The 27,065-nt window shown below is 42.6% G+C and overlaps 1 protein-coding gene across 1 annotated transcript in view; it reads right to left on the reverse strand.

Annotated features, from left to right (window-relative positions):
- Positions 1–20,036: 20,036 nt before the first annotated feature.
- SNX3 (sorting nexin 3) overlaps positions 20,037–27,065 on the reverse strand; it is a 50,433-nt gene continuing 43,404 nt past the window's right edge. The window contains exons 3-4 of the mRNA XM_025925860.2: positions 22,188–22,312; positions 20,037–20,798 (exon numbers count right to left, since the gene is read on the reverse strand). Coding sequence (XP_025781645.1) covers positions 20,693–20,798; positions 22,188–22,312 — 231 coding nt within the window. The 3' untranslated portion in view covers positions 20,037–20,692. The remainder of the gene's footprint in view (positions 20,799–22,187; positions 22,313–27,065) is intronic.

Genomic DNA, 27,065 nt, shown 5'->3' on the forward strand with positions numbered 1-27,065 from the left:
AAGTGATTACTGCAGCCCAAAACCAATCTTCCGTGCTCCTTTAACAAATGGTTTTTCTCAATCGGGGAGGGCTGCTTTTCAAAAGTATTATTTACATGTTGTGACAATTAGGTGAGGGGGTCTTACATTTGTGTTTGAATCATTTGTAGTTGTCCTTTGATACTGGGGAAGAGAAAGAACAGGAGGTTAACTTACAAACTGAATTAAGGACCCCAAAATATTTCACTTATAGTTTAGGGATTTTTAGTCCAATTTAGGAGCCCAAGAACTGAACCCCTTGACCAGAGGTGGGCACTGTGGTTGCTGTCCTTAATCCTTATAAAAATGGAAACCCTAGGGGCACCTGGGTGGCTCAGTCAGTTGAGTGTCTGACTTCGACTCATGTCATGATCTCACGGTTCATGAGTTCAAGCCCCACATCGGGCTCTGGGCTGACAGCTCAGAGCCTGGAGCCTGCTTCAGATTCTGTGTCTCTCTCTCTTACCCTCCACTGCTCACACTCTTGTCTCTCTCTCTCTCTCTGTCTCTCAAAAATAAACATTAAAAAATTAAATAAAAATGGAAACCCTCTATTTTTTCTGTAGATTATTTTTGTGTGTATGGCTGTCCCTTCCGGTGGTACATATGGCTCTACTTCATTTTTTTTTTTTTTAAACATCTGCCTAGTATTCCATTTTATGGATTAACTACAGTTTATTCAACTAATTCCTTACTGGTGGACTTTGAGTTACTCACAGTTTTTCACTGTAATAAATTAGATTGCAAAGAACCATCTTTCTATGTACACTTCCATGAACGTGGGGGTATTTCTGTAGGATAAATTCTTAGAAGTGGCATTTCTGAGTCAAAGATTATATGCATTTTTAATTTTGATACATACAACCAAATGGCTCTCCAAAGGGTCGTATCAATTTGCGCTTCTGCCAAGAGGGTCTGAGAGGGCCCATTTCATTGCTCAGAATTTAAAAGTACTTAATCAGACACAGGCTTGATGAACACTTCAGAAGCTGTTAGAAAAATACAGAGAATGCCTGTGTTTCTATTATGAATATGCCTCTGCTTACTGGGCTCGTGAAGTAGATCTCACCCTGTACCCATGGTAGAGCTTGACTCCCCCAGTTTTTCCAGTCCGGGCCCCTTCTGCAGACTCCTGAGCACACCCATGTCACGAGGAAGGTTGAGAGAAAGTAGATAAATGACAATGTTTTTGTTTTTGTTTTTTGATATATGATTATGTAGAAGCAGCTTGGCAAACACTTTCTGCTGCTGAAATGCTGTTCTAAGAATCTCAAGCCACTCATTTTACAAGAACATTTTTTATAATCACTCGGGGAAATTGAAGAACAATAACTCAGTTTGATTAACTCCAGTGCCTTTACCATGAATGACTAATGGTTTATTTTATGTCATCTGTATTTTAAAATCATCTTTTTAAATTTGTGAATCCTCTTTTGGAATGTGAAGTGGCTTTTTGCTCTGATTATCCCTGACCTGTATAGAGACCATTAGGGAGGGTCATCAGAGCTTTCGGCCGCCTCTGAGTGGGGTTCCTCAGCAATGTGCAGAGGGCAGACTCTCCAATGGCGTAAGCAGGATGTTGCCACATAGCCCAGGGAGCTTCCTGACATACCCCAATGTTGCAGTGCTCTGTTGGGAAACTGTGAGTAGGGTGAGTGCTTTGAGGAAGCCAAGGTCCTAGGTTTCATCCTCGGGGGAGCCAGGTGTCCTTATCCGTCTTGGCCATGTAATCTATAGTATCCGTCAATTAGTATGTCCCGGCCACTGAGCAAGGGCCTGCAGAGGCCTTGGCTTCTCCACCATGAAGGCTGGAGAACAGCCCCCAGCTCCTGCCCCATCGAGTGTCATTCAGAGCATCTTCTTTTTCTTGTTTTTAAGTTTATTTATTGATTTTGAGAGAGAAAGAGTATGTGCACGCATGAGCAGGGGAGGGGCAGAGAGGGAAGGGGAGAGAGAATCCCAAGCAGGTTCCATGCTGTCAGTGCAGAGCCTGACGTGGGGCTGGATCCCACAATCCATGAGATCATGACCTGAGCTGAAACCAAGAGTCCACCACTTTACCAACTGAGCCACTCAGACGCCCTCCTAGGGCATCTTCTTTGCACTGGCCCAGCGATGAGCCTTGTGGAAGGGGCACTGGCTAGGATGAAGAGGCTGGGGTTCCAGGATGGACAATGTGATCTTGGGCGAGTCAGCTAACCTCAGTGTACCTCAGTGTTTTCATCTGAACAAAGGAGCACTGGGTGCAGTGATGCCTAATTTCCCTTCTTACTCTCACTCTTGTCTTCACGTGGGGCCAAGAGAGCAGCAGAAGAAATTCTCCTTGGCGGCAAGAACCGATCAGATTAAGTGGATTTCCAAATGTGCTCAATCCTGACTACTTGCCCCCAAACCCTTTCATTTAGACAAGTCGTTCTCAACCTTGGCTGCTCCTAGAATCACGTGGGCAGCTCTCACAGCTGTCAGTGCCCAAGCTGCATTCCAAGTGCAACTGTAGCAGAATCTCTGGGGCAGGGCCCAGGCATCAACCTTTGAAGGCTTCCCGAGGATTCCAGTGTAAGGCCAAGGATGAGAAGCACTGATGCCAGCCTTTGGTCAGGAGCCCTGGGAAGGGGGCTCACATTCTGGCTCCAGGATCCTCTGCGCCCCTCATCTCTCATGTCTGGTTACTCTCCCACTACTCACTGATGACCTTTAAAAAAGTTAATTCTTTCCCCTCTTTCTCTGCTCTGGCCTGTCATTGAACTCACCCAGCTGATTGTGGCGCTTGTGATTGAGAACCTCTTCTGACCGCTTCCCTTTCCCCAGAAATTAATGTGATCATTAAGGCTTATAATTTCACTCACCAGTGCTATCAATCAAGGGGCTGCGAAACAGAGTTAAGAGTCCTTTTGTAATTGGCAGCGGCCTGTGATTCGGAGCAGAGCATCCAGGGTCTGTGGGGAGGCTGAAGGAGGGGAGGGCCTGGTGCGCAGGGAGGGGCTGTGCCCCCTTGTACTTAGTCTGCAAGCCCTTTGTGGCCTCCTTCCTCAGGGGCCAGCGAGCTCCCAGCTTCAGCAGCCCTAAATGTCAAAAGGAGGAAACCAGTTCTTGGCAACTGCACTTCAGGCTACCCCTTGCCCACCCCAAACTCTGCAGAACTTGGGAATAGGAAAGAGCAACGGATTCTTTAGACACTGGGCAACTCAGAGTCTTGTCAGGAAGGGGCAGTGGGTCCAGATTATCTGCAGTTCAGAAGGGGGGTCCAGGCTGTCAGTCCTAAGGGAGTAACACTCCTCCCCAATCCCGTTGTTCAGAGATACTTCAGAAACCCATAAACAACAGCTAAGCCTGGAGCAGTGCACACCCTGTGCTTCCTTCCCCAGCCCAGAGTACCTCCAGGCTTCCTCCTATGTGCAGGGAGCTTGCGAACACAATGGCCTTGGGACAGTAGCTGAGTTCCCCCTCCTGGGAGGGTTGACTTAGCTCATTCAGTTTCTAGAACACACAGTGCCTAATGGATTATCTCATATATACATGGTGGGTGACTCGTGGACCAGAGGTGATAGGGGAGTTATTTTTATTTTAAATAAAACATTATTACAACATTAAAAGTGACTTTCTTTTATTAGATAAAAATAGGAAAATCTGGAGGGGAAAAATCATCTATAATTCCACCTCCTTAACACAACTATTTCCATGTTTGCCTATTTTTTCTGGTTCTTATGGATGTACCTGTATATTTGAAGCATTTTGAAAATGATTTAATATATTGTTTGCATCCCTTTCTGAACATTTTGCCCTTGCCTTTGTGTGGCTGAGATGTCCATCCATTTGGCTGAGAGAAATACTGGGATTTGCTATAAAAGGGAATGAAAGGGGAGGAGGATGAAGATCCTGCCTCTGATCTGAAAAATAGGTTTAAACAATAACGTAACATTACAAGCCAGGCTATTATTTTGAGTTTTCCAAATACTTCATTCTCTGCTTTTTCAAAGTGGGAGCCTAGAGTTCACAGAGTTCTGTAGTGAAGAGAAAATTCTGCTTTGGCCTATGACAGTGCAGCCAAGAAGTGTGCTGCTTGATGGTCGAAGTAAAGGGAGGAAGTAAAAGAAAAGCTCCTTCCTTCCTACTTCTTGAGTATGATGGGAAGAAGGAAAAACAGCGTCAAGTGGAGGAAACAAGGCTCATGTCTGTGTCCCAACTTCCAGACTTTTTTTTTTTTACACTTATTTATTTTTGAGAGACAGAGAGAGACAGCATGAACCAGGGAGGGGCAGAGGGAGAGGGAGACAAAGAATCCGAAGCAGGCTCCAGGCTCTGAGCTGTCAGCACAGAGCCCGATGCGGGGCTCGAACTCATGAACACGGAGATGATGACCTGAGCTGAAGTCCAAACTTCAGTCCGACTGAGGCACTCAGGGGCCCCAAACTTTTTTTTAAAAAAATCTTTATTTTTTGAGCGCGCGAGAGAGCGCGTGCGGGTGCGCGCGCGAGAGCAAGTATGCGCATGCGTGTGCCCCGAGCTTGCTCACAAACGCGGGGGCGAGACAGACACTGGGACAGAGGATCCTGAGCCGGCTGGGCTTGACGCTGACAGCAGCGAACTTGATGCGGAGCTGGAATTCGTGAACCATAAGGTAATGACCTGAGCTGAAGTTGGACCCTCAAGGGACTGAGCTACCCAGGCGCTCCCCAACTTCCGGACCTTTCCCCCGGTGTGGGGGAGGGGCATGGGGAAGTTAGGATAACTTCCAGGGAAGGAGCTTTCTGCTTCTAAACCTGGATTCTGGTGACCCACAGTACTCTGAGGCTGCTTCCACAATACTCTTGGGGTGAGCCATAGCAACGTGGCTACAACATGGGGAAAGAAAAGTGAGGTCCTAAGGTTTCCGTTTCTCTCCATTCTCTTGTTATGTGGAAGCTGACTCAAGAACTAGGGGCTGGCCACCGATGGGCAATGTGACAGACTGGTCAGCAGAGGGTAGGTGTGGATTCCTGGATTCCTCCAGACAGTCGACGACTGTCTGGAGAATTTGGCAGAGGTCTAGGAGTCACAAGAGCTAAAGTGGAGCCCTGTTGCCCAGGGACTGCCACAGGCTCGGACCAAACCTGGAGCCCAGACCACAACTTAACAGCTGCTGCAATACTCAGTGCAAATACCTACTGGTGGACAGCCCCTCAGCAGAGACGTTTCCAGAGTCCAGTAGGCCGGGAGCGCTGTGCCTGAGGACCTCAGCTCTTCCTACAACTAGGAGCACACTTCTGTGCCACTAGTCCCCATTATATGGGGGCACCTTTTTGGGGAGAAAAGCATGGACAAGGGGTGACTCTCTGGGAGACTGAAAAGTACGTAAAGGGCTATTTAAATCACCCTCACAAGATAAGATGCAACGTTAATGTTTATCTCTAAACAGTAGATGTGCATTTGTGAAGACCAGTTGAATTGTAGAAAAACTAAAGAAATTGCATATTTCTGCAATTTGAATTATAGGGGAGTTATTTTATTTATTGAGAGAGAGAGAGAGAGAGAGAGAGAGAGAGCGCGCGCGGAGGGGAGGGGCAGAGGGAGAGGGAGAGGGAGAGAGAATCTTAAGCAGGCTCCATGCTTAGTTTGATCCTGACTCAGGGCTCAAACTCCCGAACCGTGAGATCATGACCTGAGCAGAAATCAAGAGTTGGATGCTTAACCTACTGAACCACCCAGGTGCCCCAAATTATAGTGAGAGTTTCATTTGAATCCTCCTCCATTAACTCTAAGGAGCTGGTGAATCATTTGAACTGTGAAAGGGGTGAAAATAGAGAGATATGCAAACTCTTGTCCAATTCTGGCTTTCCAGCACCATAATCCAAAATAAGAATTTTGACTGGGGTGAGGGAATGAGATGCCATAACCCCATGGGTTACGATATTCATAATTCACTCATTTCTTCACCTGGTAAGGCTCACCAAGGGCCCTCTGTGTACCGGGACTGAGCTCCACGGTCAGGACACAGAGAGGAGTGATAAAGCCTTCAAGAAGCTCATTCACAGTTTAGCAAGGGAGACTGTTACACAACTTACAGTGCAGTGATGAGGGCCATCATAAATGGAGACAGGGACACTTTGCTAAGGGGACATGAGAGCAGAAGAATCTTACCTCTACCCTGGGACACGCAGTAAGCCTTTGCCGAGCTGGTGGCAGTTATGCTGACTTTTGAATGATGAGCAGGGGTGAACCAGGTTCTGACCAGTTGGGTTCAGCAGTTTAGCTGGAACAGCATGTGCAAATGCCTGTTTGAGTGTCATATTTAGGTCAAAGCTTCAGAGGTTGAGGATATGTTGGTAGGGGCTGATGGTAGGTATGTTTGAAACAAGATTGGAATCTGATTCTGGAGGGTGTAGATATCTTTAGGCATTGATTTTGGCCTTGAGTTGTTATGTACTGACACACCTTCAGTCCCTGCTAGACTGTGACACCCAGGTCCCCGATGTACTTTGAAAGCAGTCAGCATTTGTTGAATAAAGAGATGTGTTACTGTAGAGTGTATGGAGTCAATTAATTATACTGAGGAGATAGGTTCCATTGATCCATTTGACAGGTGTCAAGACCAAAACATGAAGGGCTTAGGGACTTTCTCTAATAGCAGTCAGTACACCTCTGTGGTCACCTTGAATCCCTTTAGGAATTATTGACTCCTGTGTTTTCCAGCAAACTCTTCAGCATAATCCAATGTGTGATGTCTGTTCATGGATTCCTTTATATTGCACTGTCCCAAAGCACTTCACCTTATTATTATTTTTTAATTCACCTCACCTGCAAGTAAAACTCAGACACTGCTGAAGAAAGAAAATGATAGCAGTCCAGCCTACTCTGTACCACTGCCTCAATGACAGTTGAGGAATGTCAGCAGTCAACACCAGACAGGATAAGGTCAGCAGGCTGTGTTGCCCAAATAGCTGGCTAAGGCCTGGGAATAGTATTCTCTTCCAGAGAGCAAGCCAGCAGAGGAGTTAGAATGCCAGCTTCCTGCCTGCTGAAAGAATACACCGACAACGAGGCCCCTTCCCCAAAGGAAAAGTTGCCACAGTGAATTAGGCATTTTTACAAAAGGCTCATATCAGTGAATTAGTACATAACTCTTGTGAAAACAACCTAGCAACTTGTATCACAAGCCAAAGATATTCATTCATGTCTTAAGATGTATTTCTGGAGCTCTAGCTCAAAAAACCCCCTAAAACATAGCAAGAGTTAAAAAAAAATTTTTTTAACGTTTATTTTTGAGAGACAGCTTGTGCAGGGGAGGGGCAGAGAGAGAGGGAGACACAGAATCCGAAGCAGGCTTCAGGCTCTGAGATGTCAGCACAGAACTCGATGCGAGGCTTGAACCCACAAACTGTGAGATCATGACCCGAGCTAAAGTTGGATGCTTAACTGACTAAGCCACTGAGGTGCCCCACATAGCAAGAGTTTTATGCACAGAGGTGCTTACCATACTATTATTTATAATAATGGAAATAATAAAAATCTCCAATATTAGAAGGTAACACAAATACATTTCGTATACCCTCCACATTAATTGTTGTATCTGCAAAATTATATGGAGGTATTAGTGTATGAAAATTTGCATAGGCAAAAATAGTGGGATTGTAAGTTATTTTTTATCTACTTTCTAAACAATTGATCAGGTGGTTTTGTTTTTATTTTAATGTTTATTTATTTTCGAGAGAGAGAGACAGAGCGGGAGCAGGGAAGGGGCAGAGAGAGAGGGAGACACAGAACTCAGAACAGGCTCCAGGCTCCAAGCTGTCTCTACAGAGCCTGGTGTTGGGCTCGAACCCACAAGCTTGGGATCACGACTTGAGCTGAAGTCGGACACTCAACCACCAGGCACCCCGAGGTGGTTTTATTATTTTTAATAGCTTAACATATTTCTTGTATTTATATCTGTGTTGGTAGTTTCTTCATTATTTATATTTGTTTTTACAGTTAACAAATTTATTTAAAATTTCCAAAGCTGGGGGCCACCTGGGTGGCTCAGTTGGTTTAGCATCTGACTCTTGATTTCTGCTCAGGTCATGATCTCATGGTTTGGGGATCGAGCCCTGCCTTGGGCTCTGTGCTGGCAGCACGGAGCCTCCTTGGGATTCTCTCTCTCTCTCTCCATCTCTCTCTTTCAAAGTAAATAAATACACATTAAAAAAATAAAATTTCCGGGGCGCCTGGGTGGCGCAGTCGGTTGAGCGTCCGACTTCAGCCAGGTCACGATCTCGCGGTCCGGGAGTTCGAGCCCCGCGTCGGGCTCTGGGCTGATGGCTCAGAGCCTGGAGCCTGTTTCCGATTCTGTGTCTCCCTCTCTCTCTGCCCCTCCCCCGTTCATGCTCTGTCTCTCTCTGTCCCAAAAATAAAATAAATAAACGTTAAAAAAAAAAAAATTTCCAAGGCTGGAGCACAGTCTGCCTTAGTTCTGGCTGTGGGGTCCCCTAGGGTCCTGGAGGATCTGTGGAGGTAGGTACGTGCACTCTGGCAGGTATAAGGAGGTACCTGCCTTCTTGGGAATTGCTAAGCAAGTTCAGGGAAAATCTACCTATCCATGGTGTCTCATTAATGCCTACAGGGAAAACAAGGGCGTGGAAGCTAAAGAGGCAGATCTGTGAGAGGTGTGAGTGAGTGGCAAAGAGAAATGACAGCAAGAACCCAACAGGATTTAGAGATGGGCTGTGCACCCCGTCACTTCACACGGAGGCCCAGGCAGGTCAGTGACATGTTCAACGTCAGGCGGTGGCGCTGACCCAGAGCTCAGACTCTCCCCAGCTTCCCAAACTGAATTTTGCAGTCCATACAAAAGACCAATTCCCTGCTTCTTACCGCGGAATGTATCTACTCAGTGCCTGTATTGGGAAATTACTTTTCTTCTCACTCCCTCTCACAGGGGAATGAATGCTTTCATCTCTCAGTTTCCCTTCCCACTGCTTCCCCTTGGGCGGTACAGGGGCCTGGCGATTCCATGTGCGTGTTTCCAGGAAGGGAAGAGAGTTTGGTCAGTGGTGTCACATTTCTGTACAAGTAGAGATCAGGGATGAAAGAACACTTTCTTTTCTCAACAAATTCTTAGAAATCATGACTACTTCCTCAAACAACTATTGTTTGTTTGGTCTTTAAAACAAATTACTGATACATGCAACAACATAGCTGAATCTTAAAACATGTTGAGTGAAAGAATCCAGACAAAAAATGTACCACCTAGCCCAAGGACACAGAGCTGAGATTTGAACCCAAGTATGGTTGACTTTGAAGCTTATCTTCTTTCTCCTATTCCTTGGCCCCCACCTTTTGGCTTTTGGTCTGGACTCTGGGCTGCTGTTAGGGGAGGGCTCTGGACAAGTCCCTCTCTGTGTCTGAAAAATAAGAGGCTTGGGTTGGATTGCTTCTGAGATTCCGTACAGCTCTAACATCCTAGACTCTATAAGTCTATTTATTTTATTTATTTATTTTTTAAGTTTATTTATGTCTGAGAGAGGGAGAGAGAATATGAGCAGGGGAGGGGCAGAGAGAGAGGGGGCTAGAGGATCCGAAGGGCTCTGTGCTGAGAGTGGAGAGCCCGATGTGGTGCTCAAATTCATGAACTGGGAAATCATGACCTGAGTCAAAGCCAGACACTCAACCGACTGAGCCACCCAGGTGCCCCCCAGTGCTGGTTTCTTAGTGTTGCGAAAAATACCCTGGTCATATGAGATGTCAACTGTGTGAGGGGGTACATGGGAACTCTTTTTTTTTTTTTTAACGTTTATTTATTTTGAGACAGAGACAGAGCATGAATGGGGGAGGGGCAGAGAGAGAGGGAGACACAGAACCGGAAGCAGGCTCCAGGCTCTGAGCCATCAGCCCAGAGCCCGACGCGGAGCTCGAACTCACGGAATGTTCTCGAGATCGTGACCTGAGCTGAAGTCAGACGCTTAACCGACTGAGCCACCTAGGCGCCCCACATGGGAACTCTTTGAATTATCTTTATAGCTTTTCTGTAGAATTAATTAATTAATTAATTAACTTAAGAGAGGGATGTAGGGAGGGAGAGAGGGAGTGCATGAACTGGGGAAGAGAGGCAGAGGGACAGAGAGAATCTTAAGCAGGCTCCATGCTCAGCGCGGAGCCCCACGAGGGGCTCAGTCCCACAACCCTGAGATCATGACCTGAGCTGAATTGAGAGTTGGATGCTCAACTGACTGAGCCACCCAGGCGCCTCTCAATTATTTCAAAATAAAAAGTGTTTTGTTTTGGAGCACACAGTGACATGTTGTCCTCTCGCCTCTGTCCTTGGGCCACCCAGTCTGTTCCTCCCTAGCCAGGGGACCAGTGTTACCTGTTTCTTACATAATCTTTCAGAGATACTCAACTAATAATCAGAGAAAGTATCCATAGCGTATAAATATCCTTTCTCAAAACCAAAAGTGTGTCTGTGAGATACAGTCCTCAAAGCGAATTGCTGGGCTTCTAGTTTTGTTATTGCTAAATTGCCTTCCCTGGAAGTTGTGCCAACATTTCCTCCTCCCAGCGGGCAAGGTATATGTATGAGCACCTGCCGTTTCACCCTCACAGACTTGTCTGCGAGACCAGTTCCCCTCAGTCTTATCCGACTGCCAGCTCCCGAAATGCTCATGAGCAAACGTCTGCAGAATGCTGTCACAGAACGGTGGGTCCATTCTGAAGCACGCAGCCCAGGCAAGTGGGGGGTGGCCGCAGTGGCCGGCCAGGCGCAGCCAGACTGTGAAGAGGGGCAGCCCAATGATTAACATTCCTGACGTCAATTACCACTGTCCTCAGGAGAAGATGTTCACAGAAGGGCATTGTCTCGGCTCCACAGCACACAAAGGGTCAAGCCTTACAAATTTGCTCATAGCAGGGGGAAGAAAAACCCCACAGGTCAAAATGTTCAGATTACAGGTTCAGGAAAATCCCTTTACAGAAAGAAGACAGCAAATCCCCAGTTCACTTGAAAGGACAAAACTTTCTTCACCTCAGAGATTCTCCAATGAATAAACCGGTTAAACATGGTTTGGATTTACTGAACATGAAAACAACTGGATTAAAGTATAATCTAGCTAGAAAGGAAAGGAAATGTACCCAGAACACTAAGTAAGGACAAAGCTGCAGTGTTTATATGTACCAAGCATGGACGGACATTCCAGTTTTATAACCAAGTTTTCCTAAATGTTTAACTTTCCTTTAGATCCAGATAACGAGTCTCTGTTTGCATAGGCCTCTCTGATAACAACACGGGTATCAAGGCAACTGTATGAGCGCTAGGAGCATCGATGCCCAGGAGGCCACAGGCCCTGGCACACCAGAGTCTGGAGGCACCGGCTATCATGGCAGGTGTTCAGCGTGGGCCTGGCCTGCCAGCAGCCCGTACAGTGCACATTGGGGTCAGCATCGCACAGGCACAGGTTCCATAATTAGAAAGACCTGGGTTTGTATCCCAGTTTCACTTTTTACTGACTGTGTGACCTTAGGAGGCAAACAACTCATACTGTCTCAGTTCTTCTCTTAGTAAAATGAGAATACCCACCCAATAGGCTGTTTTGAGAATTAAATGAGATAATACATGGGAAAAACCCAGGCTGAAACTGAAGAACCCAACAGATAGGAGGCTGGTTGTCTTCCAATCTTGGGCCACGTTCAGATCTTACTCTGTGACAGGAGGCTTCAGAATCTGTTATATCATGGGCTCCTAACCCTTTTTGTACCAAAGATCCTGACTCAGATGTTTATGAAAGTATAAGATGAAACGCACATGACTCCAAAGAAAGCCAGTTTGTTGAATACACTTAAAGTGTTTTTTAAAACTTGTGTTAAGGGGCGCCTGGGTGGCGCAGTCGGTTGAGCGTCCGACTTCAGCCAGGTCACGATCTCGCGCTCCGTGAGTTCGAGCCCCGCGTCAGGCTCTGGGCTGATGGCTCAGAGCCTGGAGCCTGTTTCAGATTCTGTGTCTCCCTCTCTCTCTGCCCCTCCCCCGTTCATGCTCTGTCTCTCTGTGTCCCAAAAATAAATAAACGTTGAAAAAAAAAAATTTTAAAACTTGTGTTAAAATAATACACAGGCCTTTCTTTAACATGTTAAATAAGAGTCCACGGTAGGTCTAATAACGACAATCATTTTAAAGTAGTGATCAGTGGGGCGCCTGGGTGGCTCAGCCAGTTGAGCGTCCGACTTTGGCTCAGGTCACGATCTCGTGGCTTGTGAGTTTGAGCCCCGTGTCGGGTTCTGTGCTGACAGCTCAGAGCCTGGAGCCTGCTTTGGATTCTGTGTCTCCCTTTCCCTCTGCCCCTCCCCCACTCATGCTCTGTCTGTCTCTCTCTCTCAAAAATAAATAAACATTAAAAAAATTAGGGGCACTTGGGTGGCGCAGTCGGTTAAGCGTCCGACTTCAACCAGGTCACGATCTCCGGTCCGTGAGTTTGAGCCCCACGTCAGGCTCTGGGCTGATGGCTCAGAGCCTGGAGCCTGTTTCCGATTCTGTATCTCCCTCTCTCTCTGCCCCTCCCCTGTTCATGCTCTGTCTCTCTCTGTCCCAAAAATAAATAAACGTTGAAAAAAAAAATTAAAAAAAAATAATAAAGTAGTGATCAGTGTATTTCAAGATCTGCAACAACAAATATGACATTCATACTTGCATCTTTTTAAAGTTTATTTATTTTGAGAGAGAAAGCACAAGCAGGTGAGGGGCAGAGAGAAGGAAAGACAGAATCCCAAGCAGGCTCCACACCATGAACACAGAGCCCAATGTGGGGTTGTTGAACCCATGAACTGCGAAATCATGACCTGAGCAGAGATCAAGAGTCAGATGCTTAACCAACTGAGCCACCCAGGCGCCCCCATACTTGCATTTTAAAATTGGTGACAATCACAAGTTCTGCTTATACCACTACTATGGTTTGCTCTTACTTTCATAATGGAAGAAATCCTAAATTCCAGTGAGAGAATATGAAGTATAAAGATGCAACTTTTTTCCCCATCCAGATTCAGACTCTAGATTAAACAATATCACCACCTCTGGCCTCAAGATTACTGATAAAAAGCATTTAAAAACTGTCAAGTCAGGGGCTCCTTGCTGGTTCAATCGGAAGAGCCTGAGATTCTTGATCCCTTTACTCTTTCACTCTGGCTTCTCTCAAGATATTCTGTTGGTCTTTCATTTTCTGCAGTTAGAAAATGATATGCCTACATGTTGTTTTGTTTTGAATTTGTCCCACATGATATCATCCTCTCAGCTTCCTGGACCTGTGGTTCAGTGTCTCTAATTTTTGGAAGATTCTCAGCCATGATTATTTCGGCATTTCTTTTGCTCCGTTCTCTTTCCCTTCTGGCATTCCAGTTACACCTTATGAAAGTATCCCACGGTTTTTGCAAGTTCTGCTGGTGGTTTTTTAGTTTTTTCTTTGCATTTGTTTGAGAGGTTTCTTTTCTTTTTAATTTTAGAGTGCACACAAGCAGGGGAGAGGGAGGGGGCGAGAGAGAGAGAGAATCTCAAGCAGGCTCCACACTCAGCATGGAGCCCAATGAGGGGCTCAATCCCCCAACTGTGAGATCATGACCTTAGTCAAAAGAGTTAGATGCTCAACTGACTGAGCTACCCAGATGCCCCAATTTGAGAACTTTCTATTGTCAGATTCGCGGATTCCTCCTAAACTGTTAAACCTACTAAGGAGCTCATGGAAGGTGTTCTTCATTTCTATTACAGTGACTTCGATTTCTAGCACTTCCTTTTGATTCTTAATTTCCATTTCTCTGATTATATTACCCTTGTGTTCTTACATGTTGTCTTTTCCTATTAAAACCTTTAACATTAATCATGGTTATTTTAAATTCCTTGCTTGATAACTCCAAAATCTGTGTCCTTCCTGACTCTGGTTGTGATGACTGCTTTCTCTCTTTAGACTTCTTGCCTTTTGGCATGCCTTGTAATTGTTTGTTGAAAGCCAGACCATTTTGTATTGGGTAACAGAAAGTGAGGTAAATAGGCGTCTATGAAGATTTATGGTAATCTGGCTAGGGAGTGAATGTGTTCAGTGTTTGCTGTAGTTACAGTGCCACAGGATTCAAATTCCTCTAGTATCTGCTTTTGTCTCTTAACTTTGGGTTCCCCTCATTACTCCTCTGCAGTCTGTCTTGAATCTTTTTTTAAAAATTTTTTTGAAGTTTACTTAGAGAGGGAGAAAGAGAAGGGGAGGGGCAGAGAGAGAGGAAGAGAGAGAGAATCCCAAGCAGGATCTGTGCTGTCTGCCCAGAGCCTGACATAGGGCTCAAACTCATGAACCATGAGATCATGACCTAGGCCGAAACCAAGAGTCAGATGTGTAACCGCCTGAGCCACCCAGGTGCCCCTGTCTTGCATCTTTCAGCTGGAATCCACTGTGACTCTACTGGGGCCCTGTGGGTATGGGGGTAAAGAAGGGGGTTTGTGTGCATTCTATTATGTCCAGATCAAATCTCTGTGTTTTGGTGGGCCTGTGACCTCTACAAGTATTTCTGCAGTGGTATAGCCTTGCCCCTCTGCCCCTTCCTCCCTTCTCTGGCTACAGCATTCCCAGTCTGTTTCCTTGAGGTCTTGACCCTTGTTGACTGTATATATTTTCCCTCTTAGGTGAGATAGCAAGGCTGGAGGGGCTGGTGTGAGAAGAATGCCCTTCCCCCAACTGGGATAGGGCTCTGGCAAAGTCTTTTACCCTGGAGAGTGGGCCTTTGTAATAAAGAAGGTTCTGGGTGTATTTCACAATGATTACTCATCTCTCCCTGCCAGAGCCATATGGGGATCTCCCTTGATCTTCACTGTGGGTATCTGGGGGTAAAAAGCCCAAGAACATACGCAGTTCCTCTAACACTGCAGTCTCCAGGAATTTCTTACTCTCAGGCTAGACCACACTCAACCTCTGGCAATCCATTATTACTGTGTAAGTGTTCCTACCAGTTTATGGCTCCAGCACTTTCTGTTGCAGGAAAAGATCTTGACTATCAATTCTCTATGAGCCCCTCTCTCCAGACTTTGGGGTGATGGTTTGTTTGCCCTGCAATCTCAATTCTCTGATGGGTGGGTCCAGGAAAAGACACGGATTTTCAGTTTGTCCAGCTTTTATTTGTTGTAAGGACAAGAGTGCCAACTTTTAAGCTCTGTACATGTCAGAGCCAAAACTGGAAGTCCCCTTTATTCTGAACAGCCATTCCCTTCCCTCCATCTGAACTCCCGTGTCCCTTCTTGCTGTACCTTTCTCTGTAGCTGAGTCTTTTCATGATGATGTCGAAACAAGACTGAGTTTCTTGAGAAAAGAGGCCATGGTTAACCTCTTGCCTATGTTCATATTTTGTACATGTGAAACGTCTAGTTCTGCTGTTTGACTTTATTGGATCCCTTCCATTTATGGCCTTCATTCTAACATTCTAACAGTACAGAGCATCTGGTGAGATGTTACCCAGTGTCCTCTAAACTTCCTTTTGTGCTTTTAATTTTTATTTATTTTTGAGAGAGAGACAGCGTGTGAGCAGGGGAGGAGCAGAGGGAGAGGGAGACACAGAATCTGAAGCAGGCTCCAGGCCCCCAGCTGTTAGCACAGAGCCCTCGAACTCACCAACTGTGGGATCATGACCTGAGCCGAAGTTGGATGCTCAACCGACTGAGCGACCCAGGCGCCCCCCTTTTGTGCTTTTAAATGAATCATTGTCATCTCTGAATCAAGGTCTTCTTTTCTTAGCAAGGTTGGAATAATGCAAATTTCACTTATTGTAAATCGAGATTTGCAAAAGTAACTTCTCAAGATCTGAGAAGTCCTTACTCTTTTTTCCTTTTCATTTTTTTTAAGTTTTTATTTAAATTCCAGTTAGTTAGGGGCTCCTGGTAGGCTTAGTCAGTAGAGCTTGTGACTCTTAATTTCAGGGTTGTGAATTCAAGCCCCAGGTTGGGTGTGGAGCCCCACATTAAAAAATAAAGAGGGGCCACCTGGGTGGCTCAGTCGGTTAAGTGTAGGATTTTGGCTCAGGTCATGGATCTCACTGCTTACAAGTTTGAGCCGCCTTCAGGTTCTGTCCTGACATCTCAGAGACTGGAGCCTGCTTCAGATTCTGTGTCTCCCTCTCTCTCTGCCCCTCCCCCCAACACTGTTTCTTTCTGAAATATAAACATTAAAAATTAAAAAAAAAAAAAGATAAATTCCAGTTAGCTAACATACAGTGTAACACTAGTTTTAGGTATACAATACAGTCATCCCACAGTTCCAAAAAACACCCACTGCTCACCACAAATTCCCTCCTTAATCCCCATCACCTATTTAACCCATTCCCCCACCCACCTCCTCTCTGGTAACTATCAGTTTGTTCTATACAGTTAAGAGTCTGTTTCTTGGTTTGCCTTTCTTTTTCCCCCTTTGCTTGTTTTGCTTTTTACACTCCACATGAGTGAAATCATATATTTGTCTTTCTCTTGATTTCCTGACTTCGTTTTGTAATGACTTAAGTAGCTAGGTTAAGATCAAATCTGACCAAATCCTAGGAAAAGGGCCTTCTGGCTAAATGTCCAAACCTAGCTGTTGCAGAATTATCTAGGAAGCTTTAAAAAAAATTCTTGGACTCAGTCTTAGGGAGTAATTGTGGTATACAGCTAAGTGCAGAAAAATAAGATACCTCTGATCAGCGAGCTATTCATGTCCAAAAGTGCTTTTTTTACCCACACTTAATCTAACTAAAAAAACAAACAAAACTGATCCATTCATTCATTCATGTTCAGCCTAGAGGACACAGGAAATGTTATCAAAAATTCACTCTTCATTCGCTAAATTTATTGTGCACCAGGTAAGGGCTGGTTACCAAGTCACAGGCCCTGTCCAAAATAAGGAACTGTGCTCATGCATGGCTTTGAGAGTCAGACATCCGTACAACCTACATCCAGAGCCATCACATCCTGGGTAACTGTGAGCATGTCACTTAAGCTTGCAGGGCCTCAGTGTTCTCATCTATAAGGGAGAATATCACTTACTTCATAGGGTTCTGTGACAGAGATCATAAAGTGTTGAGGAAGACTTACACTCCATCCTCCTAAAGCAGTTTCTAGCTCATTTCCAGTCCAAACACTTGCATACTGAAATAATCACAGCTAGTACTCACTGAGCAGTTAACCTGTATGCCAGGCAGTGTTATGCTATCAGTCCAGCCACATGTCAAATTTTAACTGTGAAGGCCTGGAGGCCAGCAGCCTCCTCGATTGGCTGTACTTATCCTCACTCCACTAACCAAAATAGACAAAGCAAGCTGAAACAACAGGACGAGGACTTTTTTTTTTTTTTTTAAGATTTTATTTTTAAGTAACCTCTACCCCCAACATGGGGCTCAAACTCCTAACCCTGATATCTAGAGTCACATGCTCTACCGACTGAGTCAGCCAGGTGCCCCAGGACAAGGACTTTTAATCTAGAGGTGACCATAACAAGAGGGCTGAGCTTGAAAGCCACAGGATGTAATAAAAAGATGTGCCCCTCACCACCCCCCACCCCACATCCTCCCTTCAGAGGTCATCATCACAACCAAGGGTCATGATGGCAGAACCTCCAAGAAGGAAGCCAAATACCAGATAAACTTATCTACAAACGGCCATGGATTTAATGGTGCCATTTGCTGCTACTACTAATGTATTGATCACTATCACTGCCATCAAATAATTAAGTCTTTATATGTCCCAGATACTGTTGTTCTGTGGAGTTTACACTTAGTCCTCAAAAACTCTAAGTTACTAAAGGTACCACTGACGCTCACCTTTTACAACTAACAGCCAAGATAAGGCAATTACTTACTGAGAGGACACAGCCTGAGACTCTTGTAACAGAACTTACTGCCAAATTAACTTCTACTTTTAGGAGACCCTTATGGGCTTCCAGAACCTCCTCCTATATGGTTAGAGTTAATTGCAACTACATTTTACTTCACAGGATTAAAGGTGTCCTTTTAAAATGGACCATGGTTTTAATTCTCTAAGAGACAACAGTGAGAAGTGCCTGCCCACATTAGGCAAAAACATATCACCTGAAATAAGCAACATTTCACCTAACTTGAAACTTTCAACTTTTTTTTTTTTTTTTTTTTTTGAGGGAGAGTGGGAGAGGGGCAGAGAGAAAGGGGATCAGAGGATCTGAAGCAGGCCATGTGCTGACAACAGCAAGTCCGAAGTGGGGCTCAAATTCACAAACTCTGAAAACATGTCCTGAGCCAAAGTTGGATGCTTAGCCGATTGAGCCACCCAGGTGCCCCAAAACCTTCAACTTTCTTTAAAAAACAAAAACAAAAAACTTTAATTAATGTTTATTTTTGAGAAAGAGAGAGTGAGTGTGAGTGGGGGAGGGGCAGATAGAGAGGGAGACAGAATTCTAAGCAGGCTCCAGGCTCCAAGCTGTCAGCACAGAGCCCGACGTGGAGCTTGAATTCATGAACCTTGAGATCATAACCTGAGCCAAAGTCAGACGCTTAACTGACTGAGCTATAGAGCGCCCCCAAATCTTCAAATTTCTAAGGATTATACCTACCCTAATGCAATTGTAGAGGTTAAAAGTAAGCAGGCCAGGGGCACCTGGGTGGCTCAGTCAGTTAAGCGTCCAATTTCGGCTCAAGTCAGGATCTCACCATTTGTGAGTTCAAGTCCCGCATCAGGCTCTGTGCCGACGGCTTGGAGCCTGGAGCCTGCTCTGGATTCTGTGTCTCCCCCTCTCTATGCCCCTCCCCCACTTGCACTCTCTCTCTCAAAAACAAATAAACATTAAAAAAAAAAAGTAAGCAGGCCAGTACAACCCATCCTAAGCCACATTATTCCTTTGTCTATAAATGATCAAAATCAAAAGAATTCCAGTGAGCAGAAACGTCCACACTACTGAGGTTTTTCTGTTGTAGGAGGCAGTCCTGTGCGCTGTGGGAGGTTTAACAGCATGTCTAACTTCTGCCCACTAGATTCCAATAGCATTCCCCAGTTCTGACAACCAAAAATGTCTCGAGATATTGCCAAATTGCCCTGGGGGCAAACTCATCTCTGCTTGAGAAACACTGCTTGAGAGGAACTGATTCAGAGCTACCATGACTCTGTTCTGCATACCAAAAACCGACAGCCTTTTGAGTTTACTTCTCTAGCTCCCTGAAATAAAGTTCACATGTTGTTTAGCTTTGTACCTTCTTAATTTATAGTAACAGAAATGTCCAGTTTATGGAATTGTGAAATATTATTTAAGCAACAAAAGGTCTTACAGGGCTGCTCTAATTCCTAGGACTTCCAGTCTGCTAGGTGGACATCCTAGTCTGGCTAAGACCAAAGCTGGTCCTCTCAAATGAACTGACCTGTCTCCAGAGGAGACGCCACTGGAGTGGGAAGGCGAACCTTCCTTACCTCGTGGTTTAACTCTAGGTCACAATGGGACCCTCCCAAACCACCAGATGTTGTTCAAATTCAAATCAGAGACCACATTCTGGCTGCAAAGGTCTGGCTACAACACAAGTTAGACAGCAAGGAGTCATGCATTTTCTGGTTTCTTATCACTTATACAAGTCGGGCTAGAACGCTGTGCCCTTCTCCCTTGATTAAAGAGGATAAAGTGTGCCACCATCCCAAGCCAAATTAAAGAGAAAGCGTGAATCTGCTGATCAAGAAAAGCGTTATTATACCCTTGCTAAGTTTGTTTAAACAAGTCACTTAGATGAACTAGGAAAAAAATTCCTCTGAAAAACAGGAGGCACAGTGTTGACTTATCTTAAAAGGCCTTTTAAGAATGACTTGAAATTACAAAGCATTTTTCAAATACACAAAGTGCTTCATAACAACTCAGTAAGCTTTAAGGAATGCTTCTTTTAGTACATCACTTTTTTTGTTGTATAAAAGAAAATACCCCAATTCAAAGGGTGGTAGCATATTTGATATCACCCCTGTTTAAGAGGAATGGAGTTACAGGAATGAGAAGTATATAATTAGTAAATAATCCCTCTCAACAAGTGAGTTAAGTAGGACAGCCGTAAAGGGGGAAAAAAAGAAACTGGAGGCAACACAATCAGTGCATATCAGAAATGCATTTTTATTTTTATTTGAAAACAACTTAAATTTTTAGACAAATGATTTTAGTATATAAATTGGATTTTGTTTTTATACAGAATATAAAGATTTCCCTCATTGATCTTCCATGTGAAGGGTATTACAAGCCTGAAGGGAGATACTTTCTGCACACAAGTGTGTATCTCACACGTAGGGGACTGGAAACCAATGGTGTAGTGCTTCTACACATAAATTAGGACAAGTGACATCACATATTAAAAAGGGGTAAGAGAAATATTCTAGTTAATCAGATTCAAGAAGCAAACAGGACACAAAAACTGTGCAGATAAGACCAAGTCAGTAACTTTAGTTAGGACACTGCAGATCATACTGGAGTAACAGGTTTGTGGGGTTATAGCGTGTACCACATTAAAACAGCAAGGAAGAGCGAGAAAGGCTGGAACAAGGGATTTTCACTAAAGCAAATTAACTTCTTGTCAACTGCCAAAACAAAACAAAACAAAACTGAGCATATGAATGTTAGTATACTGAAGGCATGTTATACCAGTTTCTGTGCAGCATGCTAAAAGTTAGATAGAACTTCTTCACTGGTGCATACGAATCATTAATAGTCACAGGAGGTTTTTTTTTTTTTTTGCCCCTTCTCACCAAATTTCAGGCATGTCTTATTTTAGATGGAGTATAGCTTTTATCTATAATTTCGTCCTGTAAAAACATGTGAAGACAACGTTCATTCTGTGCCAGAGGATGACCAGCGACCCTAGGAATAAAAATTACAAATTTAGTCCCAATACTTTATAAAAGTGGGGTCAGGAGTCACACACACATATTCTATAGTTAAAAAGCATGTATGATTTAGCAATAATAAGTGTTATTCTGGACTGCCCATTAGGCTATGCTCTATCAACTAATGGGAAATTTCCTTTGGTTCACAAGGGTCATTTAGAAAACATTTAATCACTGTATTTGCACTGCTTCTGGCACATGTACCCAATAAACTTCTTTATATAGCAGTTTGTACATTCACAAAAAACCTAAATGAATTTTAATGTTAAAAGTGAAACATGTCATTAATTCTAAGAACCCATTTTAAAGAAGGAAAAGATATAGGATCAAAATTAGAAATATACTGAATTTGAAAAAAAAAAATACACTGAAGTTCAATAAAAGCCCAAAACACTAAGAAAGAGTGTGTCCAGGTTTTTCTTCTTTTTCCTTTTTTTGGCCTGCTTTAAAGGTTCCCATTGCAGACTAAACACAAGATCAAAATGGGTAACCAGACTTCTATTTCTGAATTCAAAAGTACCTCAGCTAACACTACCTTCTCCAAAAGGAAAGCGTGTTCATAAAAGACAATGAAGGCTATGTGCTAAACTAAAAGTTAAAGGCTTTGTACAACTTTCCCTCCTGTTTACCACTCACCGATCTTCAAATTACTAAAAACTGAAGTTGTTGGTTAGTATGTAACCTCGTACAACTATATTTTTCAGCATTTGACTTCATTTGGTCAAATTTAAGGCCAATGCACAATTTATAGCAAGCCCCTTCCTGACATCAGCTCTGTTACTTTGGCTTTTAAAAATGGCTATATTTCAAATTAAGAATAAAATTAAAAGCTAGAAATTTTGGTTTAAGAGTTCCTAAAGTAAAAGATAAACAATTGAAAGTCTTCTTACAGTTTGGAAAGAAACATTTTGCTGTGAAAATTTTGAATGTGCACCTTTACACAAGACATGCTGATAATACCTCCATTTGCAATCAAACAAAATGATTGCAAGTGTACCGCAAGTTTTATTGTTCATGCTAGAACATACCTTAAATGAGAAAGAATCATAAGTAAAACTATTTTTTAAATGCTGCAATTTTAAATGTAATTTGCATAAATTAACCAAGAAAAACAAATACAAAACTTAGGTCAACACAAAGATACTCATTTTAATCACTCAAGTGTGTTAATATTTATCACATGATATTCAACTTGTTATATACTTTTACTTTATTTAAATGATACAAAATGTTAGTTAGGAAATGGCCAAAAAAGAAAAGCAATACTACAGTTTAGCTTAATATCTAAATTTTGAGTATTTGCTTAAAGTTGTCTCAGAACACTATTCGCTCTTATACCTCTTGAGGTACAGAAAGTACTTACTTGTTTATAAACTGCTCCAGCCCTTGCTTCCTTTCTTCAATAAAATTATCATCAAATATTCCATCATCTCCTCTGAAAGGAAGCTGACGCAAAAATGCTTTTCCAGGGAGCGGGGGAACTACAACCTAAAAAAACATAGGAAAGTTCTTGAAGATGCTGACTGGGTTGTGAAAATTTATAGAGCACAACATGAAGACAAAGTATATGTTCACTGTGACAGCTATTCCACTGATTAACTAGTTTAAATAAAAAAATCAGTAAAGAACACATTGAAAAAAAAACCACACTAAAAAACAGTCAATGTTTTGGAGGCAAGATAACCAAAAGTAGACAGAATAAATAGCCCATTAGATCAATGCTCCTTAATGGCATGGCCCATAGCTTAAGGTTTTCCTGAACTTATTGAAGCATAAGTATACAAAAAGAGCATTCAAGCAATGCTGAAATGAAGCCTATGATGCCTCCAGTTTTGATGCCACTCAGGGAAGACCATGCTTTATTACAATGAAAAACTACAGAGATCAAAATCAACTTTCAATTAATGAAGAAATAAAATATTAACAACATTCTCTCCAGCATGGGCAGATAAGAATTCTGTGGTCTATTTCCTCCACCTCATACCATCTTCATACAGTCTTTCCTACTTGTGTTTGAGGTGATGATAAAAAAGTCAACAATTCTGTCACCATGCTTCCATTTTTTTTTTTTCTTAATGTTTACTTGAGAGAGAGAGACAGCACACATGCAAGTAGGGGGAGGGACAGAGAGAAAGATAGGAGAGAGAGAGAGAATCCCAAGCAGGCTCCACACTGTCAGCAAAGAGCCTGACGCAGGGCTCCATCTCCTGAAGCATGAGATCATTACCTGAGCTGAAATCAAGAGTTGGATGCTTAACCGACTAAGCTGCTCAGGTGCCCCACACTTCCTTTTTCTATGTTAAGAAACATGTCAACATTCTCCCAAATCTACTACTCCATCTTTCCCCAAAGACCTGTCATTTCTTTCTTCCTACATAGCAATATCCTATTTTTCCCCTTCAAAGTCTAACTATCCTCTAGGGTCAACTTATACTGATCTCTTCTAGGAATTATCTAGAGCTCAAATATTTGAGTTAAATAGCACCTAGCTACTTACTTCTCAGGTTAGTTAGGGTTTCTCGCCCATGGCACTATTAACATTTTGAGTCACATTATTCTTTGTAGAGGGGGGAGAGTAGGGGAAGGAGTTTCTTGGTGCACTGCAGAATGTTTAACAGCATCCCAGGCCTCTACCCACTAGACTGGGTAGCACCCAGTAGTGACAATAAAAACAGTCTCCAGACCCTGTCAAATGTCTCCTGGGGGATAAAACAGGCACTGGTGGAAAACCAACTTATCCTACTAATGCCTTCAAATCAAGGATCCTGTCTCAGGCTTCCTATGGTTATTTAAAGAAAAGTTGGGCACACAACACAACAGACACTCAAATATCTGTTAAATGACTAACCACTTAGCGGGATCCATATCTTACACCAAAACAGAGAGAAGGTGTAAGTGACAAATCAAACAAGAAGAAATATAAATAGTAAACAGAAGTAATTGTACATACCCTAAAAGAGGAAAAATTTTAAACCCCTGATGCAGTTTCTATCCCAAAACAATAACCCAGCTGGGTAAAAAAAGGGAAAGAGCAACACAACTTCATAAAGAATAGCAAAGAACAAAATGACAGCAAAAAAGAAACACAAAACCAAATACCCAACATAAAATTCATGATTCCTTCCTAAATGTAGTCTTCTCTCCAGGACCAATGATTAACACATCTAGAGATTTGTCTCTGTAACTCTGCCTCAGTATTCTTGAATCTCTCTCCCTACATTGATATTTGTGAAGTAGAGTGTTAAAACCTGCAGAGACCTTACAACTGAGAAACACATCATGACCATTAACAGAGCTCCAGCAGAATGGCTTTTCTGAAGGACAGGGGAAAACATCTGTATCTATGAAACTACTATTAAAAAAAGAATCTAGAACCAATGCACTAAACAAACGATTACCATTAATTCAGGACATAATTCAGCATGAAATTTAAGATCAGTATGTATTATCTGCAGAGATATATTCTTCCTAACATAATATTCAAAACAGTCACTGAAATGGATGGTGAGGTTGTAGGTAACAGGATTTAATGATCTACAAAAATCTTGAGTGGCTTGCCCAGCTAAGAGTCCAAAGATCCTCTTCAACATCAAATTAGTTTTGCTGAACAAGTCTGGAAAGATCTAGTTAGAATTTTTTTATTTTTTTTATTTTTTAATTTTTCATTAATAATTTATTTACTTTTTAAAATTATATCCAAGTCAGCATATGGTGCAACAATGATTTCAGGAGTAGATTCCTTAATGCCCCTTACCCATTTAGCCCACCCCCCCATCCCCTCCAGCAATGCTCCATATTTAAGAGTCTCTTATGTTTTGTCCCCCTCCCTGTTTTTTATTGTTTTTGTTTCCCTTCCCTTATGTTCTTAAAGTCCTCATATGAGTAAAGTCATATGATATTTGTCTTTCTCTAATTTCGTTTAGCACAATACCCTCTAGTTCCATCCATGTAGTTGCAAATGGCAAGATTTCATTCTTTTTGATTGCCGAGTAATACTCCATTGTATATATACCACTTCTTCTTTATCCATTCATCCATTGATGGACATTTGGGCTCTTCCCATACCTTGTCTATTGTCAGTAGTGCTGCTATAAACATTGGGGTGCATGTGCCCCTTCAACACAGCATACCTGTATCCCTTGGATAAATACCTAGTAGTGCCATTGCTGGGTCATAGGGTAGTTCTATTTTTAATTTTTTGAGGAACCTCCATCCTGTTTTCCAGAGTGGCTGCACCAGTTTGCATTCCCACCAGCAGTGCAAAAGAGATCCTTTTTCTCCACATCCTCGCCAACATCTGTTGTTGCCTGAGTTGTTAATGTTAGCCATTCTGACAGGTGTGAAGTGGTATCTCATTGTGGTTTTGATTTGTATTTCCCTGATGATGAGTGATGTTGAGCATTTCTTCATGTGTCGGCCATCTGGATGTCTTCTTGGGAGAGGTGTCTATTCATGTCTTTTGCCCATTTCTTCACTAGATTATCTGTTTTTTGGGTGTTGAGTTTGATACATTCTCTACAGATTTTGGATACTAACCCTTTATCTGATACTTCTCCCATTCCATCAGTTGCCTTTTAGTTTTGCTGATTATTTCCTTTGCTGTGCAGAAGCTTTTTATTTTGATGAGGTCCCAGTAGTTCATTTTTGCTTTGGTCTCCCTTGCCTTCAGAGACGTGTTGAGTAAGAAGCTGTTGCTGCCAAGGTCAAAAAAGTTTTTGCCTGCTTTCTCCTTGAGGATTTTGATGGCTTCCTGTCTTACATGTAGGTCTTTCAACCATTTTGAGTTTATTTTTATGTATGGTGTAAGAAAGTGGTCCGAGTTCATTTTTCTGCATGTCACAGTCCAGTTTTCCCAAAACCATTTGCTGAAGAGACTGTCTTTATTCCATTGGATATTCTTTCCTGCTCTGTCAAAGATTAGTTGGCCATATATTTGTGGGTTCATTTCTGGGTTCTCTATTCTGTCCCATTGATTTGAGTGTCTGTTTTTGTGCCAGTACCACATTGTCTTAATGATTACAGATTTGTAATACAGCTTGAAGTCTGATAGAATTCTTATACCAATCTAATCATCATTAATCCAAAGATACGTGTGTACACGTGGGGTTAGAAGTAGACAGGAAAATACTTGGCCAGCATAATATAGTGAAAGCATACTAAAATAAAAGCTAAAAAGATATCACTATAAATGACCAGTAAACACAATAAATATCATCTACTTCCTAGCCTCATATGACAGATCTTATTTAATTAAAAATACTTATAAACAGGGGCTCCTGGGTGGCTCACTCAGTTAAGCATCCGACTTCGGCTTAGGCCATGGTCTCACAGTTCGTAAGTTTAAGCCCCGTGTTGGGCTCTGTGCTGACAGCTGGAGCCTGCTTTGGATTCTGTGTCTCCATCTCTCTCTGCTCCTCCCCCACTCACACTCTGTCTCCCTCTCTCAAAAATAAAAACTAAAAAAAAATTTAAAAATTAAAAAAAAAAAAGGTACTTAAAATAACTTGATTAATTGTTCTTAGCAATACTATAATGAAAATACAACTTTCACATAGGTTAAATCCCTCAGAGATTTAACTGGTCTATTGTTAAAACTGAAGTATTGTGCTTCAAAGGACAGTAATAAGTGGAAACAATTCACAGATAAAGAGATTTTGGCAAATCAACTATCTTGTAAGAGACTTTTAAGAGTTTTTTGTATATTCTAGGTACAACTCAATAATAAAGACAAAACACTCGATTAAATGGGCAAAGGATCTGAAAAAATATATATATATAACTGATAATAAATATAAATATAAATATAAATAAATAAATATATATATATATCTGATAAATACATGGAAAGATGATCAACATCATAAGCCACTGGGAAATGAAAATTCAAACCATAATGATATTCCAACTTCACACATACTAGGACAGCTATAATAAAGAAGACATAATAGTTATGTGTTGGTGAGGATGTGGAGTACACGGGAACTCTCGCACATTGTTGGTGGGAATGTAAAATGGTGCAGCTGCTTTGGTAAACAGTCTGGGAGTTCCTCAAAATTAAAGAGAGTTGTCACAGGACCCAGTAAATCCACTTCTAGGTATATACTCAAGATAAATGAAAATATATGTCCAAACAAAAACCTGTAAACAAATGTTCACAGCAGCATTATCTATAATAGTCAAAAAGTAGAAACAACCGAATGTCTGCAAACTGATTAATAAATGTGTTATATCCACACAACAG

The sequence above is a fragment of the Puma concolor genome, chromosome B2 (genome assembly GCF_028749965.1).
Source record: "Puma concolor isolate L17-30 chromosome B2, mPumCon1.1.hap2, whole genome shotgun sequence".
Classification (NCBI taxonomy): Eukaryota; Metazoa; Chordata; class Mammalia; order Carnivora; family Felidae; genus Puma; species Puma concolor.